At 40.1% G+C, this 17746-nt stretch overlaps 2 protein-coding genes across 2 annotated transcripts; one reads left to right on the top strand and one right to left on the bottom strand.

Moving 5' to 3' along the window:
* The first annotated feature begins 128 nt into the window (after nucleotides 1–128).
* On the top strand, nucleotides 129–1923 carry LOC104941406 (oxytocin receptor-like). The gene is made up of 2 exons (XM_010766508.1): nucleotides 129–972; nucleotides 1189–1923. Exons 1-2 carry the CDS (start codon nucleotides 129–131, stop codon nucleotides 1395–1397), a joined length of 1053 nt encoding a protein of 350 aa, XP_010764810.1. The 3' UTR covers nucleotides 1398–1923.
* A 3239-nt stretch (nucleotides 1924–5162) lies between these two features.
* crbn (cereblon) lies at nucleotides 5163–11968 on the bottom strand. The gene is made up of 7 exons (XM_010766526.1): nucleotides 11963–11968; nucleotides 11373–11435; nucleotides 11183–11267; nucleotides 10924–11039; nucleotides 9827–9891; nucleotides 8873–9004; nucleotides 5163–7379 (listed from the first exon to the last, which is right to left on the bottom strand). The coding sequence occupies exons 1-7, from the start codon at nucleotides 11966–11968 to the stop codon at nucleotides 7196–7198; spliced, it is 651 nt and encodes a 216-aa protein (XP_010764828.1). The 3' UTR covers nucleotides 5163–7195.
* Nucleotides 11969–17746: the final 5778 nt, after the last annotated feature.

Below are 17746 nucleotides of genomic sequence, written 5' to 3'. Positions count from 1 at the left end.
TCAGACTGAAAAGCGTGCATCGTTGTTCCACTAACACTGTTTATGTTTTGAAACAAGTAAAAGTTTTAATAGCCTAAGTGTTTATTTTTGTATTATCCCACAGCAGCCTGTTTCTCAGCCCAGGCAACATGTGTTCTCTGAATGACAGTAACTCTGTGGATGCGGGGGACGTGGCGAGGGATGAGAGTCTGGCTCGGTTGGAGATCGCGCTGCTCAGTGTCATCTTCATCAGCGCCTCCATCCTCAACACCTCCCTGTTGCTGGTCCTCCGGCGACAGCGCAAACAGATGTCCCGGATGCGCGCCTTTGTCTTCCACCTGTGCCTGGCGGATCTGGTGGTCGCTTTCTTCCAGGTGTGCCCGCAGCTCATATGGGACATAACAGACAGGTTCGTCGGACCAGACCTGGTGTGCCGCCTGGTGAAGTACCTTCAAGTTCTCGGAATGTTTTCATCTACTTACATGATCGTTGTGATGACTGTTGACAGATACCAAGCTGTCTGCAACCCGATGGTGAAGTTCCAACGGACAAGCACGAGACTTAACATCCCTGTGTGCTTGGCGTGGGGGGTTTCTCTGCTTGGCAGCCTGCCACAGATCTTTATTTTCGCACAGGTCGAGGTTGCACCTGGTGTGTTTGACTGCTGGGCCGATTTTATCCAGCCGTGGGGGCTACAGACTTACATAACCTGGACCACGCTGGTCATTTTTATTTTGCCTGTTATTACACTTGTTTTTTGTCAAGTGCGCATCTGCCGAGTCATCCAGATCAACCTGCACCAAAAGACTCAGCAGCAGCGCAACGTGGGGCTGCCTCTGCCCTCCAGAGCCAGCGGTGTGGCCGGCATGTCCAAGGCAAGGGTGAAGACACTGAAAATGACGGTGGCCATCGTGCTGGCTTATATTGTCTGCTGGGCTCCTTTCTTCACAGTCCAGCTCTGGTCCGCCTGGGACGCGCATGCACCAAAAGAAAGTAAGTCATTATGATATTTCTGACAGATGCTCAGTTTGATCTGGTTATTTTTTATGATTTTAACTGAGTTTCATTTTGAGTTTCCGTTTCAAAACGTTATCAGTAATGGCATAAAGATATGAGAGAAATGCGCATTTACGCACAAGATATTCATTAGGTGGAAAACACAATTTCTTTGCAAGCACATGATGATTTTAACTTGTTCTGTCTCTCCAGCTGCGACTTTCACAATCCTGATGTTGCTCGCCAGTCTGAACAGCTGCGCTAATCCCTGCATCTACCTTATGTTCAGCGGCCACCTCCCGAAGAGGCTGATGAGACTCCTGTGCCATCGGCAATCTGACGGCAGGGATTCAATCCACGAAGAGGTGACGCTGGTCAGCACACTATATATGAGCTTCAAAAATGTCTCCGAGTTAAAATGAAGGCAATGCGCAACAATCTGGATATAGAAAAAGTGGAGCAGCCGGTGAGCTTTCCCTGCATTGAAACAACTGTTTCTTCAGAACAGGAGCGACAGAGATAAAAAAAAAAAAGCACTTATATGTCGACATCCCTGTGTTACAACCTGCCTTAAGGCTGGAACAAATAGGGAGGCCACACAGAGTTAAATGCCAAATATATGTTTATTTAACATGTTAACAAAAAACACTTCTGAAGAATAGTGTAAGTAAGAATCAGACTGTATAGTGTCAGCAGTGTGTGGGTGTGTGGAAGGGTGTTGTATTATGTTGGAGGGTGCATCAAACCTAACACAGGCTGTAGTCTGAGGTTGCTGCAGCATGGAGTATGGACAGTATGTAAATAACATTATGCCATCATAATTTTATGACTGTGTTTTTACCTCACATTTATTGTAAGCTGTATTTAAGCTTCATGAACATTTATCTTTTAGACAGATTCAATGATTAGATGTCATGCTGTAAGGATAAAGGAAATCCGTGTATTGCAAAAAATTGTATGTTGTGGATTCTTTTGTTATGCAAAATGCCATTTCAATGCAATACCTTGTATCACAGTTGTTTTGGTTGTAGTCCAATACCTTAAAGATAAGAATTACCTAATCTTATTCTCTTTCATTTGAAAAAATACTTGATTACAAAGACTTAAAACAACTGTGTTTTTGTAAGAAATACACATTGCTTAGTGATGAAATGGAATCCATAATCCAAAATAACTGTTGCAGTATTTTAAAATGTTGAAATACCTTTTTCACATAAATAAATGTGCTTGTTGTGAAAAACGGTTTTTAAATCACAGCGAGCCTAAAATATTGTTCAGGCTACAGAAAGCAAGTGTGGAAAAAAGTCATTTTCTTGCAACTGCTGTCTTTTAACTTGTTAATAATTAAACTTCAGTGCCTAATGACAAAAAGGAACAAACTATTAATCATATAATTCATTAAGTAAAAACATGGTTTGCATTGAGTCATAAGATTATTTTACCCATTTAAAGAGATATTAAGCTATTTTGGGCTCTTTGCTGTAACTATTACATTTCCCCTCTGTGGGACGAATAAAGGTATTCTGAATCTGATTCGGTTTCTGATTTACATGTATCCATTATGTATATGCATACATGGATACATGGTGAATCCATTTATATAACAGGTGATAGTAATAAACAGAGATTAGCCAGATATAAACCTGTTGTATGTCAAACATGGTAGTGCATAATATGCTGCACAAAAGAAGATATTTCCATTGAAGGAGCATACCTGCCACAGCCTGAAAAATGTCATATGCATCAACAGCAGATTTACAGAGAATGGCCCATTTATATTCAACCACACCCAGGAAGCCTTTTATTTTATTTTTGCAATTAATGTGTCCAACAAGGCAGAAATGCTCCATAAGTATATCAGACTGAGGTCATTCATTTCATTCTTATGTGTCACCTGCGTTAGGGTCACTTAGGATTTGTTTCCTGAAAGAATATTGCAGCATCTTTATGGTTATTATTATCCATGTGATGACCACACCAGCAGCCTCACTAATGCATGGGAATTATTTTCTTCTCCATTTGGTTTAAGTTTAATTTATAACCCAGACAAATATTCAAATTGGTAGATAACTGGACTGTACACATACATTTCTGTTTTTATAAGAGACGTCTTATTAGTAATGTTTGTAGAGCTCGTAAGTTGTTTATGTGTCTTAAAGTTAATAGTTTCCCTGGTGGTTGCTGTTGGTAGTTGTCTGGCTGGCTAACAACATGACAACCATAATATGTTTGCCCCAAGTTTGGCAAGGTGCTTTGTGGTGCTCATGTGTTGTAAAAGTAACAAAATAAATACAATTATTAAAAACAATCTAAAATCCTACTGCCAAAAAATAACACCAGCATCAGAGTGCCGACTAAATTGATGAACACAGGCTGTGAACAAATGTGTTCTTGGCAAAGATATAGTATAAACAAGATAAACTGTATTGTATATAAGAGCATAGCATTATCTGACATATGTACAATTAAACCTAAAAAGACCACTTTAGATTGTTTTAAGCAAGTTAGATGAAGGCTCTCTTTTCTGACTGTAAGTAAAGACTGCCTTACAACAAATTGTGGTAAAACAAAATGTAATGAGGAGCGTTGAAATTAATACATGTTAAGATGAGTTGCAGCTAATGAATGTCTCGTGTTATATTGAGCACATTTGCTTCTGTTAGTTTTGTTGTGTTCACTTTTTATCAGCTCAGAATTATCCTCAGAAATATGTTTGCTTTGTATTTACCTTACATGGAGACATTTTTAATTTTTTTTTAAAAACCATTTGCTGTGACAAACCAAATACCCAAATATTGGGTACCCATATGTTGTGTAGTCCAGGATTTTTTGTCACAGTGCTTTTACCTTTCTGCTTGTGAGCAATCCTCCTGGTAATCTCGCTCCAAAGGCAAAGTCAGAGCATTTGGTTGTTTTAGCCCTGAAGGTGTAAAAACTGGTAAACGGGTGAAGACACCGAGTTGCTCCAGGACAACATGAGGCAGATGTTTGCCAACATGAGGGCTTAAACCAATATCCTGCTGCTGGAGAGAAACAAACTACATCACCCTATATATGGTTTCTCTGCCACATCATTATACTATCTCCTGTTGCAGAAACATTGTACAGTAGATGAGGAAGTGTTGAGCTCTTGTAAGTCCAACATTTTAAGTCAAATATAATTAATATCCACTTAGAGCTGCGTTACTTCAGTTGATTTGTTGTTTGAAATGGTTATGGGAAACATGTTATGTTTACCAACCAAATTGACATCAACCAAACAGGTGATATGTAGTTAAAGTTCATCCATAAAATGACCATTTTGTAATCAATCGTTTTTCTCTCAGTGACAGTGAATGCATGAATCAAAGAATGGATGAAAGTCCCGATTGTTTTGTTAAAATGTTGCTTAAACCTTACTATATAGTACTCCCCCAACAACACTTAATTACAGGGGTCAGTAGCCTGCCTTCTGTTTAGGCAGAAGTCTTTCAAATAAAACGTGTGTAACTCAAATGCCAATGTTGGGGAATTATGACTGATGTTCCGAAGGTTGTCTTCTACTGCCACAGTCTAGTCTGTCTTTGAATAAAAAAGAAGCGCTATTAAATTCCAAAACATAACTTGAAATGCCACGGAAAAAAAGTATTTAGCATTTTAGATAATAAATATTGAGAAGTCACATGTTGCATGCAGGGGCGCCGCCAGGGATTTTGGGCCCCATGAAAAGATATCACGTTGGTTACTTAAACATTTTTTTCTTAATGTTCTAAAATTGTTTGGGCCCCTGTCAGTCACGGGTCCTTAGAATCGTCCTAACTTTTCACCCCCTTACGGCGCCCCTGGTTACATGTCCTAAACAATATTCATGTCATTATGCTCTTCTCTAAAGGACACTCACATGTGCAGATGTTCCCACTCGGAGACTCATTAGACTATCACTGCCGGCAAACAATGATCTGCTGCCCACGTTATCTGCACAAAATGATGAATACACCGCAAACTCATTATTTGGAGAAAGCACACAAAAAAAGCATATCTCAATTTGCCAGTAGATGTGAAGATTTACAAATTCTCAGAGGACTATTATTCCCATGTTGTCAAGCTCTATTCATCACCTCAACAAGGTCTCTTCTCACACAAACGTTATCTGAATTCTTTGAAATTGATGCATCTGGAACATATGACACAGTAAACATACACAGGAGGAGAACTGCATATTTATTTTACTCTTTTATACACCGATTGTCATGGAAAAAGGAGAAACAGCTTTCTTTGGAAACGGGTAATTCAATTCTTCTGTGAAGCGTACATTTCATTGTTTGAGGTGAATGAAAGTCTGACAGCCTGGTGAACATTGAATAAGCAGTATTACAGAGAACATAACCAAAAGGAGACATTAACTTTTTAGATTATACCTGTTATCTTTCTTCATGAAACACATCGATATACAAAAATTAAAGAGGTCCATTAAACTCAATTTCCAGGTCTTCTCAACGGCATTTTTGAAAATAAAAGTTAGATGAAGCCTTTTCTGGCTGCTGATAGAGCTGCACAAAATCTAATAAATTGCCTCAGGTAAGTCACCATGGCTAACACAACTGAAACTGACTAAATTGCGAGAGGCTGAGTTGCACTATGGGTAATGTAGGCAGCAAGTAGAAGCAAGAAGAATGTCCGGACTAAAAATAATGAATATCTCCTACGGTACTGATCCGTTTTGATTCCCAGTGTTATAGGAGTGCAAAGTGAAATATGTTTTTAAGGAAAGATAACAACAAAAATAAGATTATTTAAAATATTAATCCGAAAAAGTCCCTGCATGAAACCACTGAGTAATTATCCTTTATCATTAGAGTCGATATTTCCCTCGCTGAGTGTCAACAAAACTCAGGAATGTACACCCGTATGACATACTGCTTGCTTAGGCAATAAGGTTTACATCATATCTTTTTTTTATTGACAGCTACCGCCTTTTAGTTATGACTCCCGTTGACAAAATGTATTCCTTTGAGAAAACATCCAAAAACAGTTAATTAGATACACCAAAATCTTCAATTTTAGATTTTTTTTTATTGCGATCAAGGTTTTTTTTCCCTCTGTTTTCTAAGACATGTAGATATGTGCGACTTAAGAATCCAATTCTACAAACAGTAGAACAACAGTTATACAACACAACAAATGCTATGCTAACGGCCTCTCATTTACAGATACATTTATACAAACATGAGCCAGCGCCTTGCAATAAAAATCGCAAGATGTAAAATCCTGAAAACAGCGACACCACACAACAAAAAACACCTTTCATCAGTTACAATATTGTATTCCTCTGTGGCTCATTGAATCATTAAACTTATCAAAAGACTCTGGGGCGTAGGCACAACATTTTAACATGCCATGCAGCCATACAACATGAACAAACTAAATAAAAATGCTCCTCTCACTCTCTGTGTTAACTAGCTTTAACCTTTTTATAAAAACAGTCCTTCATTAGACTCCAGGTTTTCTCTAATGTTTTCTTGTTTGTTTCCAGAGCACATCATCTGACAGGACAATGGGACCTCAGTTAATACAAAACCGGAGCTGATTATCTCAGGGACTTCACACATTGTCATCTCGTTTGTTGTGATAATATAACTTTCCAATCTTCTGGCATATAAAAATACATCCTATATGATTCCTAGATTCAAAATATACCCTTACAGAAACAAGTCTCCTTTCATCTCCTCCACCACAGCAGCTCAAATCAGAAACATATCAGCCAGATATCTCTATCTCAACTGCATGCAGAAAACCTCTCCATCATACAGAGGAAATTAGTGGAAGGGAAATGATGCATTAAGCATAGCTTTTGTTGTTGTGTATGTCTGCAGCTACCATGGAATCAGATGGACAGCGGTGCAGATCAGCCAGCTGCAAGCTAGGTTTCTAAAATGTGTTATGGACCAATCTGTTGTTGCTCTGTTTTTTCCCCTCGTTTTCTCTCAATGCACTTAGTTGTCTAACTGCTGCCTCCACTTCTCAATAGCTTCTAAGGACAATAGTTCCCTCCTGGTCTAAATTGAGTGCCATTTAAAGGCTAACTGACCTTTCCACTAATATGATGGATTTACTGCCATGGGTGACAGGTGCTGTGTTGATTAGTGACAGTAATTGTAGTGAGAGAGTGCATGGAGATTTAGGATTTGGGGGTCTGTAGGGTTTTTGTTGTTGTTTATTGACGATACATGATGGTGCGTCATCACAGGCAGAAGAGGCGAGAGCCCTCTCTCCCCTCCTCCACCTCGCCAAGGGGGATGCGGGGGAGCAAGGCCGACCGGGTCAGACCCCAGAAGCGAGGCGGAGACAAGTGCTTCTTGGTGGCGGTGAACCTCCAACCCATGTGAGACCCACAGGTGCGACACTGAGCAATGGTCCAGGCGTAGCTGAGAGCAAAGAAGAGCACACTATTTATTAAAGACAAGATATATAACATTATTATATTTCTTATACCTTATTAAAAAGTACAGAATCTATGAACATTTGAAAATATTGTTCATAAAACTGAACTACTTGACACAAGATGTCGTCTAATTCCCTGGAAAGTAAGTCTTCAGTGTGTGCTCCGGAGGTTTAAGTTTGCTCGTAACACCTGTACAAGTGGCATTTTAGACGCAAATGGCTTACAAACTTTATGTTAAACCGGCCTTTTAGAGTAAAACTACTCATGCATCAGTCCGCACAGTGAAACTCAAACAGTGTAGCAGTGGGAAAAAAAATTTTTAATTTAGGGGGGCTTGAATTGTAATGTTTTAGTCTTTAAAAGGGTTAATATTGTGGCTCGTTTAAGCAGTCACGGCTAATCCTCAAGCATCAAGATGTCCTTCGAAAATTCTGAAACAGCGTTGAGAGTTTGGGAAACACAGTTACAAAGAAAGGGGCTAATGTTGCACGAAAAGTGTCCAATTTATAAGATGTGCAAATGGAATGCTAATGTTTGGCAGTGCAGTCAGAGGTGTGTTTCCATTTTGTCTTTGCAATGGGATTTACATCGGTTTTTTGTTGTATGATTCCACAGGTTAAATGGTCATGCAATCATTTTTCTTCTTTTTTTATTTAAATTGGTCCCTGAGTAATGATTGTTAAAACATATTTTCTGTGAAATATCCCTTTAAAAAGGACTTTTTTCATTAATTAAATGCAACCCATTATGCAAAATTCATACTTGCACTTACTTAGTATGTGTCATTCAGAAACAATCATTTAGACACTAATAAATACCTTTTATTATCTATATCTATATACTTTATTCATTGCAAATACTTAATGTTGTCTTCTAATGTTTTTTTCTAAATGCAATAAGAAACCTATGGCAAAGTGTACCATGATTTCAAAAACTCTCTTACAAACCAAACAACTAAATGTAGCAGACATTTCTGCAGCACTTGATCTACACAACGTTAAATACTTATTGACACAAGTTCAGAGTATCTTCTCAGGTCTGTGTATTGGTGTGTGTTTTATGATGAGAAAAAGAGAGCCTGGAGGATATCTCTTTCCCCTGCTGCTCTCTACACAATACTGGCATCATACAATGAACACAGGTCACTAAAAAGTGATGTCCTATTGATAAGAAATTACACTTTTGATACTGATGCAACACTGAAAGGCCAAAGGCTTCTGATTTAAGACAATGTAGACTATTCACTTTATGTCACCACACAGTTAGGGAAATATGGAATTAAAGCTTATTTGAGACCCCCAGTGCAATGGGTCAGAGGTTTGTCTCACATTTATGAAAATGCATTTTAAAAGCACTGAAAGGCACAGTGAGAGGTCTGATTAAGTCCATTCACTGTGCGTTAGGTGTTTACATTTACATTATAAGAGAGTCCGAGGGAGGAGTGTGAGCTTAATGCCATGAGTGTTGCAAAGTTACCCTGGAAACCAGCTGTGCAGCGTGGATGGCCGGCCCACCAGGTTGAGGTTGTTGGTTTTGTAGACGGTCAATGTTTCATGGACGTAACCGTGAGGGTTGACGTATGCAGCCATGGGGCCGTTCAGAGACAAGCTGCAGAGAAGGGACAGCAGGTGAAATATTTCATCAGTGATTTTGACACAAAAACACCAGAATGATCCTTTAGATGAAGGAATGAAACAGCCAGAAGCTGATTAGAGACTCCATAAAAAAGAAATAAATGGAACAAAACCTCCTTAAAATAAATCATGCATTTAAAGTGTTTTAATTATGAAAATACTAAACTAAACTAAAAGCTAAGACTTGAGATTTGAAAATGTTATTTTCAGCATTCAACAAGGTGATTATTTAATCGTAAAGGTACTTGCCAAGATTAAAACCACATCAAAAGACACATTTTCAGTCACTTTATTATGCAGCAATTTACTGCACTTCACTTCTGGTTTGGTCCCTAATTTAAAATGCATTAGCTAGGTATGCAGTTCTGTTAGTCTCTACACTTAGAAATCATATTAAACACATAATCATTCATTTACTCTGATTATCTGGATGTGCTCAGACGAAACATTTAATGCACTATTCCTATAAACCTAGAGCTAGGGCCTGGACAGCTTCATCGGCGTTAGAGCTACTGTGTTTGACTCTTGGATAAACACATTAACCATAAAACGTCATAGACAGTTAAGAAATTACATTACATAACAGTGTGTGAGTGTTGGTGCACAAATTAGAGTGTGAAGGACCAATTATGTTTTTGTAACTCCAATCTTAATGCTACTTTTATGTGCAGTTATTATTGTGTTGAAGGTAAAAACAAAACAGAAAAAAGAAATTTAGGCTGCTAGTTTTCTCTCTTTAAATGTGTCAACCGTCTCTTAAAAGCATTTGAATACAACATGCACAAGATGTCCTCACCTGAAGATCTCAGTCTTCGTGGTGATTTCTGTGTCCTGGCACTGCTTACAGCACAGCGATGTGCACTGAGGAGGAGAGATAATGAAGTGTCAAAAATTACTGTTCTCACTGATGACGCTATAATAATCCATCCTTTATGCTTCCACAAGGGGCTGGAAGCTGGCTGACACAAAGTCAGGTATAAATTGTGTGTCCAGTAAGAGTGTAAAGAGAAAAGGAGGATATTACCCGCAATCAGACGGCATGGAAAGAGCAGATAATAGGCAGGCACTTTAAAGAAGCAATTCAAACGTCCGGCGACAGCTTTACAGGAGTACTTAGTGCTTCCTGTCTTTATAACATTAAAATGCACATTGACCTAAATCTAAAGGGATTAGGACTGCAATGATTAATCGATTGGTAGATTTAGTTAATGATTATGATGCTGAATTATTTCTTCGAAATCTGCAGTGAGACAATATTTCTACATTTATTTCAGGTATCTGACAAAATTAACATTTAGTTTTATTTGAAATAACCAAATATATTTTATGTAGGTAAATCATTATACAAAAAGGGCAGAAAGTGCTGTTTTCAGCACATCAAAAACTAAAATTGGTTTGTGATCTTGTTTTAAATTGTTGTTTAGTCATCTTAATCAGGTAATAGCTTGCTTGGTGACATGATGACACTTATTACAGGTATTAGAAAACATGTAGGTCCTGGTGCTGAGGAAATAAGCATGAAATCTTAAATATACATTAACGTTGTTCTGCTGTGTGAATGACATGATGATATTTTTGGAAAGTTAAAATCACCATGCTCAAAGTGACAAACAGATCATGTATACTGCTTGTTTATTAGAGATCTGTTAGATCTGTTCTGTTACTAGTGATTCAATTAATCTTTGCTTACTCTAAATTGTTTATGAACAGTTTACATTGTGATGGCCAAGTTCAGACTGAAATATCGCAGCAAAACATCCCCTGACAGGCATAGTTGACATACCAAAGAACACCAGAGGAAAAAAGGTCTTATCACACAGCGAGGGAGAGGATGGCTGCACAGCCAGAGGAGGAAGGGGCAGTAGTGAGGGGTTGGTGGTGACCCTTCCTTACCCGGTCCATGATGTCCAGCTCACAGCGAAGTCTCTGGATGGCACTGCCGATCTTCAGCAGTTGGAGCCGCAGAGCGTCGTCTATGGGCAGACAGGCCGCTACTCTGTAGGAAAAGTCTGACACAAACCAGACAGAAAGGCAGAGACAGGGATGAAAGGGAGGAAAGGACAAGAGTACAAAAAACGCAAACAAAGAGACGTACGTGCGCATGTGCGAACGCGTCTGCTATCCATCTGTAACACATTGAACAGAGGCTGACCTACGGCGTTCGTAGGGAGGGAGTCATCCTTCAGGTTCTCGTCCCATTCATGGAGCTGTTTCTTCACTCTGTTCATGAGCGACTCCTGTGTGGTGGTACACAGGAGGTTGAGAGACCATGGTTTACATTCACTCCTAAGTTATGTTTATCTATGGAGGAAATTCCAATGCACACGGGCCGCAGTACTCACAGAGTCGTAGAGTGCGTAGACCCAGGGTGGCCATGGCGTCAGGCTGGCACAGTGAAACTTCCTCTGTGAGGAACGACAGACGACACATTACCCAACTTTATCTTCATTTGACAGTTTCCCTTTGCTATCCACATTGTTAATACACGTTATGGTTAAAAGTATGTGGACTTTCAAACATCACACCCACGACAATGTTCCTGTGTCAAGAGTTACATGTTGAAAATCCCAGGCTTCCACAACTTAAAAGCCCAAAACTATTTAAAGAGGCCCTTTCATTCTTTATTGGGTCTCCCTTTAAGTGTTATTCCCTGTGGTTATGTAGGTTTTTGTGAATGTAAATAGTCTGCAAAGGCTAAAATCCCAAAGTCCCTCCCCCCTCCGCCTGAAACGCCTCCATTGGGCTCCTTTGTTTACTTCCGTACATCGTGACATCACTATGTAACACTCACGCTTTTATTGGCTAGCGCTCCAAGACATTTTACATGATAGGGTAAGGGGCGGGACATCTCTAAACGGTTGGNGAAATTAAATCCTGGATGCAAACTATCTTCAACTGAACAGCGACAAATCAGTTATTATCATAATCTGACCCACATCCCGCACCAACACCACCCAGAACTTCAACCTCACCCTTGACAATGCCACTCTAACCCTCTCCTCACATTCGCAACCTTGGAGTAATTTTTGACAGAAGTTCTGGGTGGTGTTGGTGCGGGATGTGGGTCAGATTATGATAATAACTGATTTGTCGCTGTTCAGTTGAAGATAGTTTGCATCCAGGATTTAATTTCTGAGAGACAGTTGGTGAGTGTGGAGTGAGTTGTGGCAGTGATGTTTTTTGTAGAGATGTAGAGTTGGATGTCGTCGGCGTAGCAGTGATACTGAAGGTTATGGCGGCTGATGATTTTTCCAAGGGGGAACATATAGAGGATGAAGAGGAGGGGACCAAGCACCGAACCCTGGGGGACGCCTTGGGACAGAGGGGCAGTCGAGGAAGTGCAGTTATTGATGTGGATGAACTGGTTTCTGTTGGTGAGGTAGGATTTCAGCCAGGAGAGTGCAGTGTCGGTGATGTTAAGTGATGATTCCAGGCGGGACAGCAGGATGGTGTTGTTGATGGTGTTGAACGCTGCTGTGAGGATGTGGATGTTGAGGTTGCCGGAGTCTGAGGAGAGGAGAAGTTCGTTAGTGATTCTGAGGAGGGCTGTTTCTGTGCTATGTCTTGTGCGGAATCCTGATTGAAAGGTTTCAAACAGGTTATTGGAGCTGAGGTGGGATTTCAGTTGGGAGGCTACAACACGTTTGAGTAGTTTTAATAGGAAGGGGAGATTCGAGATGGGCCGGAAGTTGGACATGATGTCAGGTGTGAGTCCAGGTCTTTTCAGTATGGGTGTAACAACAGCCAGTTTGAGTGAGGGGGGGACTGATCCAGAGCAGAGGAGTTCATGATTGAGTTGGGAGATGGCAGGGAGGCATTCCCTGACAAATGTTGTTGGTATGGGGCCCAGAGTGCAGATGGAGTTCATTCCTGCCATGAGGTTGGACAGTTGCATTGGTGTCAGAGGAGGGAACCGGGATAGGGGCTGTGAGGTGAAGGGGGAAGCCAGGAGGGGAGATGGGGAGGGCTGGCTGAGGAGGTCAGGTTTCTATAAATGCTGTCGATTTTGGATTGAAAGAATGAGAGTAAATAATTGTACTGTGCGGTTCTGAAGGATGGAGTGGCGTTGTCACAGGGTTTAAGGAGTGTGCTGATGGTGAGAACATAGCCTTGGGGTTGCTGGAGCCGGAGTGTATCAGTTGTGAGTAGTTGGACCGGGCTGCTTTGAGTGCGTTATTGTACTGTTGTAGGTAGTCAGTGTAGGCATGGAGATTAACTGTTAGAGTGGCTTTCTTGTGAAGGCGTTCCAGTTGGCGTTTTTGTGATTTTATTTGGCGGAGTTCNGTGTGTGTGTGTGTGTGTGTGTGTGTGTGTGTGTAGCTCCGCAGTGTTACATCACTATGACCAGGAAGAAAAAAATGGAAAAAGAAAAATCTCCAACCAACAAGGCGTTCTGGGGCAGCACGGCAGCACAGATACAGGTCTTTTCTGTGTAAGAGTTGTATTTGCTACAGGGTGTATTTTGAGGGTTTGTGACTTTGCAGACCGTTTACACGCATAAAAAGCTACATAACACACAAGGGGACGGGTAATAACACTCTATGGTAATAACCAGAAAAGCATGACATGGGACCTTTAAGATAAAAATGCAGTTATAAAATGCAGTTATGAAAATGTATCCTATATGAGTTATTTCCTAAGTGTAGTTTTCTGTAAACCCGCAGTTACACATTATTTAATTTAATGTATCTGGTCATAATAAAAATTTGTTATAAAGACAGAGATGCTTAAATGTGTGAATGTCTAAGCACAGCAATATAATACAATATTGAAAGATGGACGATAGAGACAGAGATGTATTTCCAAGAAAAACAGCTAAACCCAGCAGCCTACAACAAAATACTGAATGAACCTTAATAATATCCTGGATCGCCAAGAAATAACCATATCAATAGTAAGGTTTGACTGTCGAAACCTTATACTTTATTTATCTGATTCTCAGATGTTAACTTAATAAATTGATGTAAAACTACGAGACATATTCTGCGACACATAATGGCTACCATTGTTTTTAATTGAAGTTAGCTAATGTTATCTAGCGTCACCTGGGGGTGTGTCAATCGGTTTATATTGTTAAGATTGGTGAAATTAAAAATTAAACCTAGGTAACGTTAGCTTTAATAATTTGTAAACATTCTGGCAGTGTTTGTGGTTGTTTGTGCAGCGATCTGCTCTAACCTTGGAGGAAAAGACGCTGACACTGCAGTCATCGGAGATGTGTTGCTAACCAACGAGGCCGTTAGTTAGCACCTTTACTACAGCCAATTAACCGTTAGCTAACTGTTTTAAGCGGTTTATTCAAAACAGTGACTAAAGATGATTTTCCGTCGTCGAAAATCGGGTTAACAATCACAGTAACTTCTTTATCACGTTTATAGCTAGTCAGTTAAATGCATCGATTCGTTTATTTATCGAGCTTACCGTTACCTTTTCGGGCAAGGCTCAGTAGAAGTTACCAGTCAGTGCAGGAGGTCAAAATAAAACTGCGTCACTTCATCAGTCAGCCACTGTCCGCTCGGTCAGTTACACGATTTAACGTTTAAACCGTTTCTCAACAAAAACAAATTAAAACAACGCTTGATTGACATTATTAAAAGTTGATTCAACTAAAACATGTGGGTTTCAATTATCCGCCAGATGGTGGTAAAGGTTTCTTATTTGGGCCGTTTGAACCATAGGCTTTGAGGCTGAGGTTTGAACCACGGTTTGAACGTAAGCCAAAAACCAGATTGGTCTACATACCTCGCGACATCAATTATACCAACGAGATTTGACAAAATAGCAGAAAGCACCGCGAAAACAGCATTGACCCCAGGCGGGTGAGCAAGTCCAATGAATTGATAAATACGTCACAATTTATTCAGGTCAAAGTGAGGCAAAAGAGATTTAAGGAGTGGAAATGAACACTAGATGTAGTTAGCATAATATACAGGATTGACTCCCACAAAAAAAAAACTGGTTAACACGTCCCATGTCATGGCCATTTCTACTGATCATAATTCCATTGTTGAGGTATACTAAAATAGATTTGTATTGTGCAATTTTCCAAACTCACATTGGTTTCTCATACAGCATCTCTGCATAGTATGTGTCAGCGCCATATGTGTGTGTATTCACTCTCTGTCCTAAACGGCTTGTTGGAGCTCCTGCTACTCCCCTCCTCTCTATGAGCCCAGTGTGCTCTGATTGGTCAGCTCGCCCACTCTGGTCTGATGAGTCCACCACCGTTACAGCGGAACATCAGTGATTATGTGTTACGTTGCGTTAGCAACCAGAAAATGCGCGGAGCTGCAACTGAGAAAAGATTGAGTGTGTATGTGTAAGAGATGGGCGAGTCCTGATTCATCCGGATCATTAACCCGGATCCTAGAAATGAGCTGGTCGTGACGAGTCTCCCCTCTTCATTAACCCGAGTCCTTTGAGTTCTACACCTGGTGTGACGTACAAATTAAAACTATACATTGCGTCACTCGTTACTCTCTTTATAACATGTAAAATAACATTACAACGTACCCCAGTCCATCTGCCTACCCTTTAGCAAGTAGGATAGCTTCCAGAAGTTATCGTTTGGCTCAGGGGAGGGGACGCGGATCAGTGAAACTTCCTGCAGACTCGTGGGGACTCAGAGCCCGAGTCAACAGCAGACTCAGGGATTCGCAAATACTGACTCACTACGCAAAACATAGCAGAATCGTGCGGATTCAGAGCCGTAACCGTAGAGCAGCAGATCCAGAGATCCAGCAGACTCGTCCTCATGCACGAGTCAACAGCAGACTCAGATTAGCCAAATCGCCAAATGACCCTTTTTTTTTGTGACCAACATTTTTTATTAAAGCAAAAGACACTGTGTAGCGGAGGTTAATATAACGTCAGTTTAATATGCTCGTGAAATGCAACAAGTTTTCGGTTTCACCGGTAGGATTCTAATGTCTTGGTGATGCTGACTCAAATGACTCAAATGACTCGTATGATCCGGATCTCTTCAATGACTGACTCAGAAGACCCTGAGTCCATAAAAGGATCCGGAATTGCCATCTCTAGTGTGTGTGAGGAAGTCCGTCACGTTACACAATACGTCACTGTACTTACTACACTATAAGAAGAAAACAATGGAAAAATAAAAATCTCCAACGAGGCGTTCTGGGGCAGCATAGACAGGTCTTTTCTGTGTTCCGAGTTTTACTCGCTACAGGGTGTACTTTAAGAAGTTGTGACTTTGCAGACCGTTACATAAAAAGCTACATAACACACAAAGGGACGGTTAATAACCGGAAAAGCATGACATGGGACCTTTAAATAAGTAATCTAACAGGTACAGCTCTTTATTTGTCCTTATAATAACCCTTCAGGTAGTGTCTTGACTGCTGTAGAGTCGACACACTGATACGATTAAGAGAGACTTAATTACATTCTAAGTGAAATTATATAGTCCTATTTTTTTTGCATTCAAAATTCATTATGACGGATGGTTACAAAAATATTCGACAGCAACACATTTTGTCAGACTTTTGGTAATCCCCGTGAGGTCTTGTAGGCACCAAAGCTGTATCCTTTACCTGCAGCAAGAGATGAAGATTCATCAGTCCCTCAATGATAATGTAGTGAGACACGTATACATGACACATAGTTGTCCCTCTTCAACATGCTTCTTTGGTAGACATTTACAATTATGTGCATCCCTTTTATAAAATACAGAAAAAGGTCATTATTGAGTATTCACTATTGAGTATTTATTATTAAATAATTTGGTCTAATATGTCTTTGAATGTCTTAGTCAGTCATATTTGAGAGGCTGAAAACATTATTTCCTTCCATTTCCATTCAAAAGTACTTAACTTACTTTTAAAAAAATGATCACATACGTCCTACGAGTGGTTAGTTGACTAAACATTGCAGCTTTAGTTCACTGACTTTATAATATATCAAGGTAAAATGAAATGAATGAAGAATAGAAACTCAGCTTTGGACAAATGATGATAAGCATAACACTGAAAGGTTTGACCTTCTGCTCCCCACCATGCACCAGAGTCAGTCAGGGAGATAGCTCTTTGAATAAAAGCTTTAAAACTGTAAAGGTTGAGCGCACAGTGGTTAGTCTGAATAGCAGAATCTGCAATGAAAGTGATTTAAACAATGTGCATGTGCATGCGAATGTCTCGCCGAGCTGACACTTCTTGTATAGGTGACATTTGGATCAGTGCTTACATGCTGAGCCCTTCTTTTCAAGGAACCAGTAGCAGAAGCCCCTCCTGGCACGGTCATTGAACTCATTCCTGAGCTGCGGCATGTCTTGAGGTAAGGTTTTTGGTTTGTTATGATGCAAATCTAAAGAAACAAATGGCATATAGTGAATTAGCATGGAGGTAAATAATAAAATTTAAGATATTTAAATTCCTGTTAATATAGGCCTTACTGTATGCTGGCACCACCATGGAGGGAACAGGATCATTAATCAAAGTTTTATCCGGAGTCAGAGGAGGTAGCAGCCGGTTTGGAGCACCTTCATGTAATTGATAGGGCATGTAATAAAGCCAAATTAGAGACCCATTTTCTTTTGCACAGAACATTAGTAGAGAACTCTCTGCCCTCTCTCCTGGTCATCGCCCAGTTTTATATTGTCTGTGAACTAGGATCATTTTCACAAACCTCTGTCCTTCAACAAGGCAGCTGGAACTGATGCAAGATAAACTGGAACCTAGGTGGGAATAGAAGTGCA

The sequence above is a fragment of the Notothenia coriiceps genome, unplaced genomic scaffold (genome assembly GCF_000735185.1).
Source record: "Notothenia coriiceps isolate Sejong01 unplaced genomic scaffold, NC01 NC01_scaffold00003344, whole genome shotgun sequence".
Lineage (NCBI taxonomy): Eukaryota > Metazoa > Chordata > Actinopteri > Perciformes > Nototheniidae > Notothenia > Notothenia coriiceps.
The sequence above is the reverse complement of the archived record's forward strand: the minus strand, read 5'-3'. Positions and strand labels throughout refer to the sequence as shown.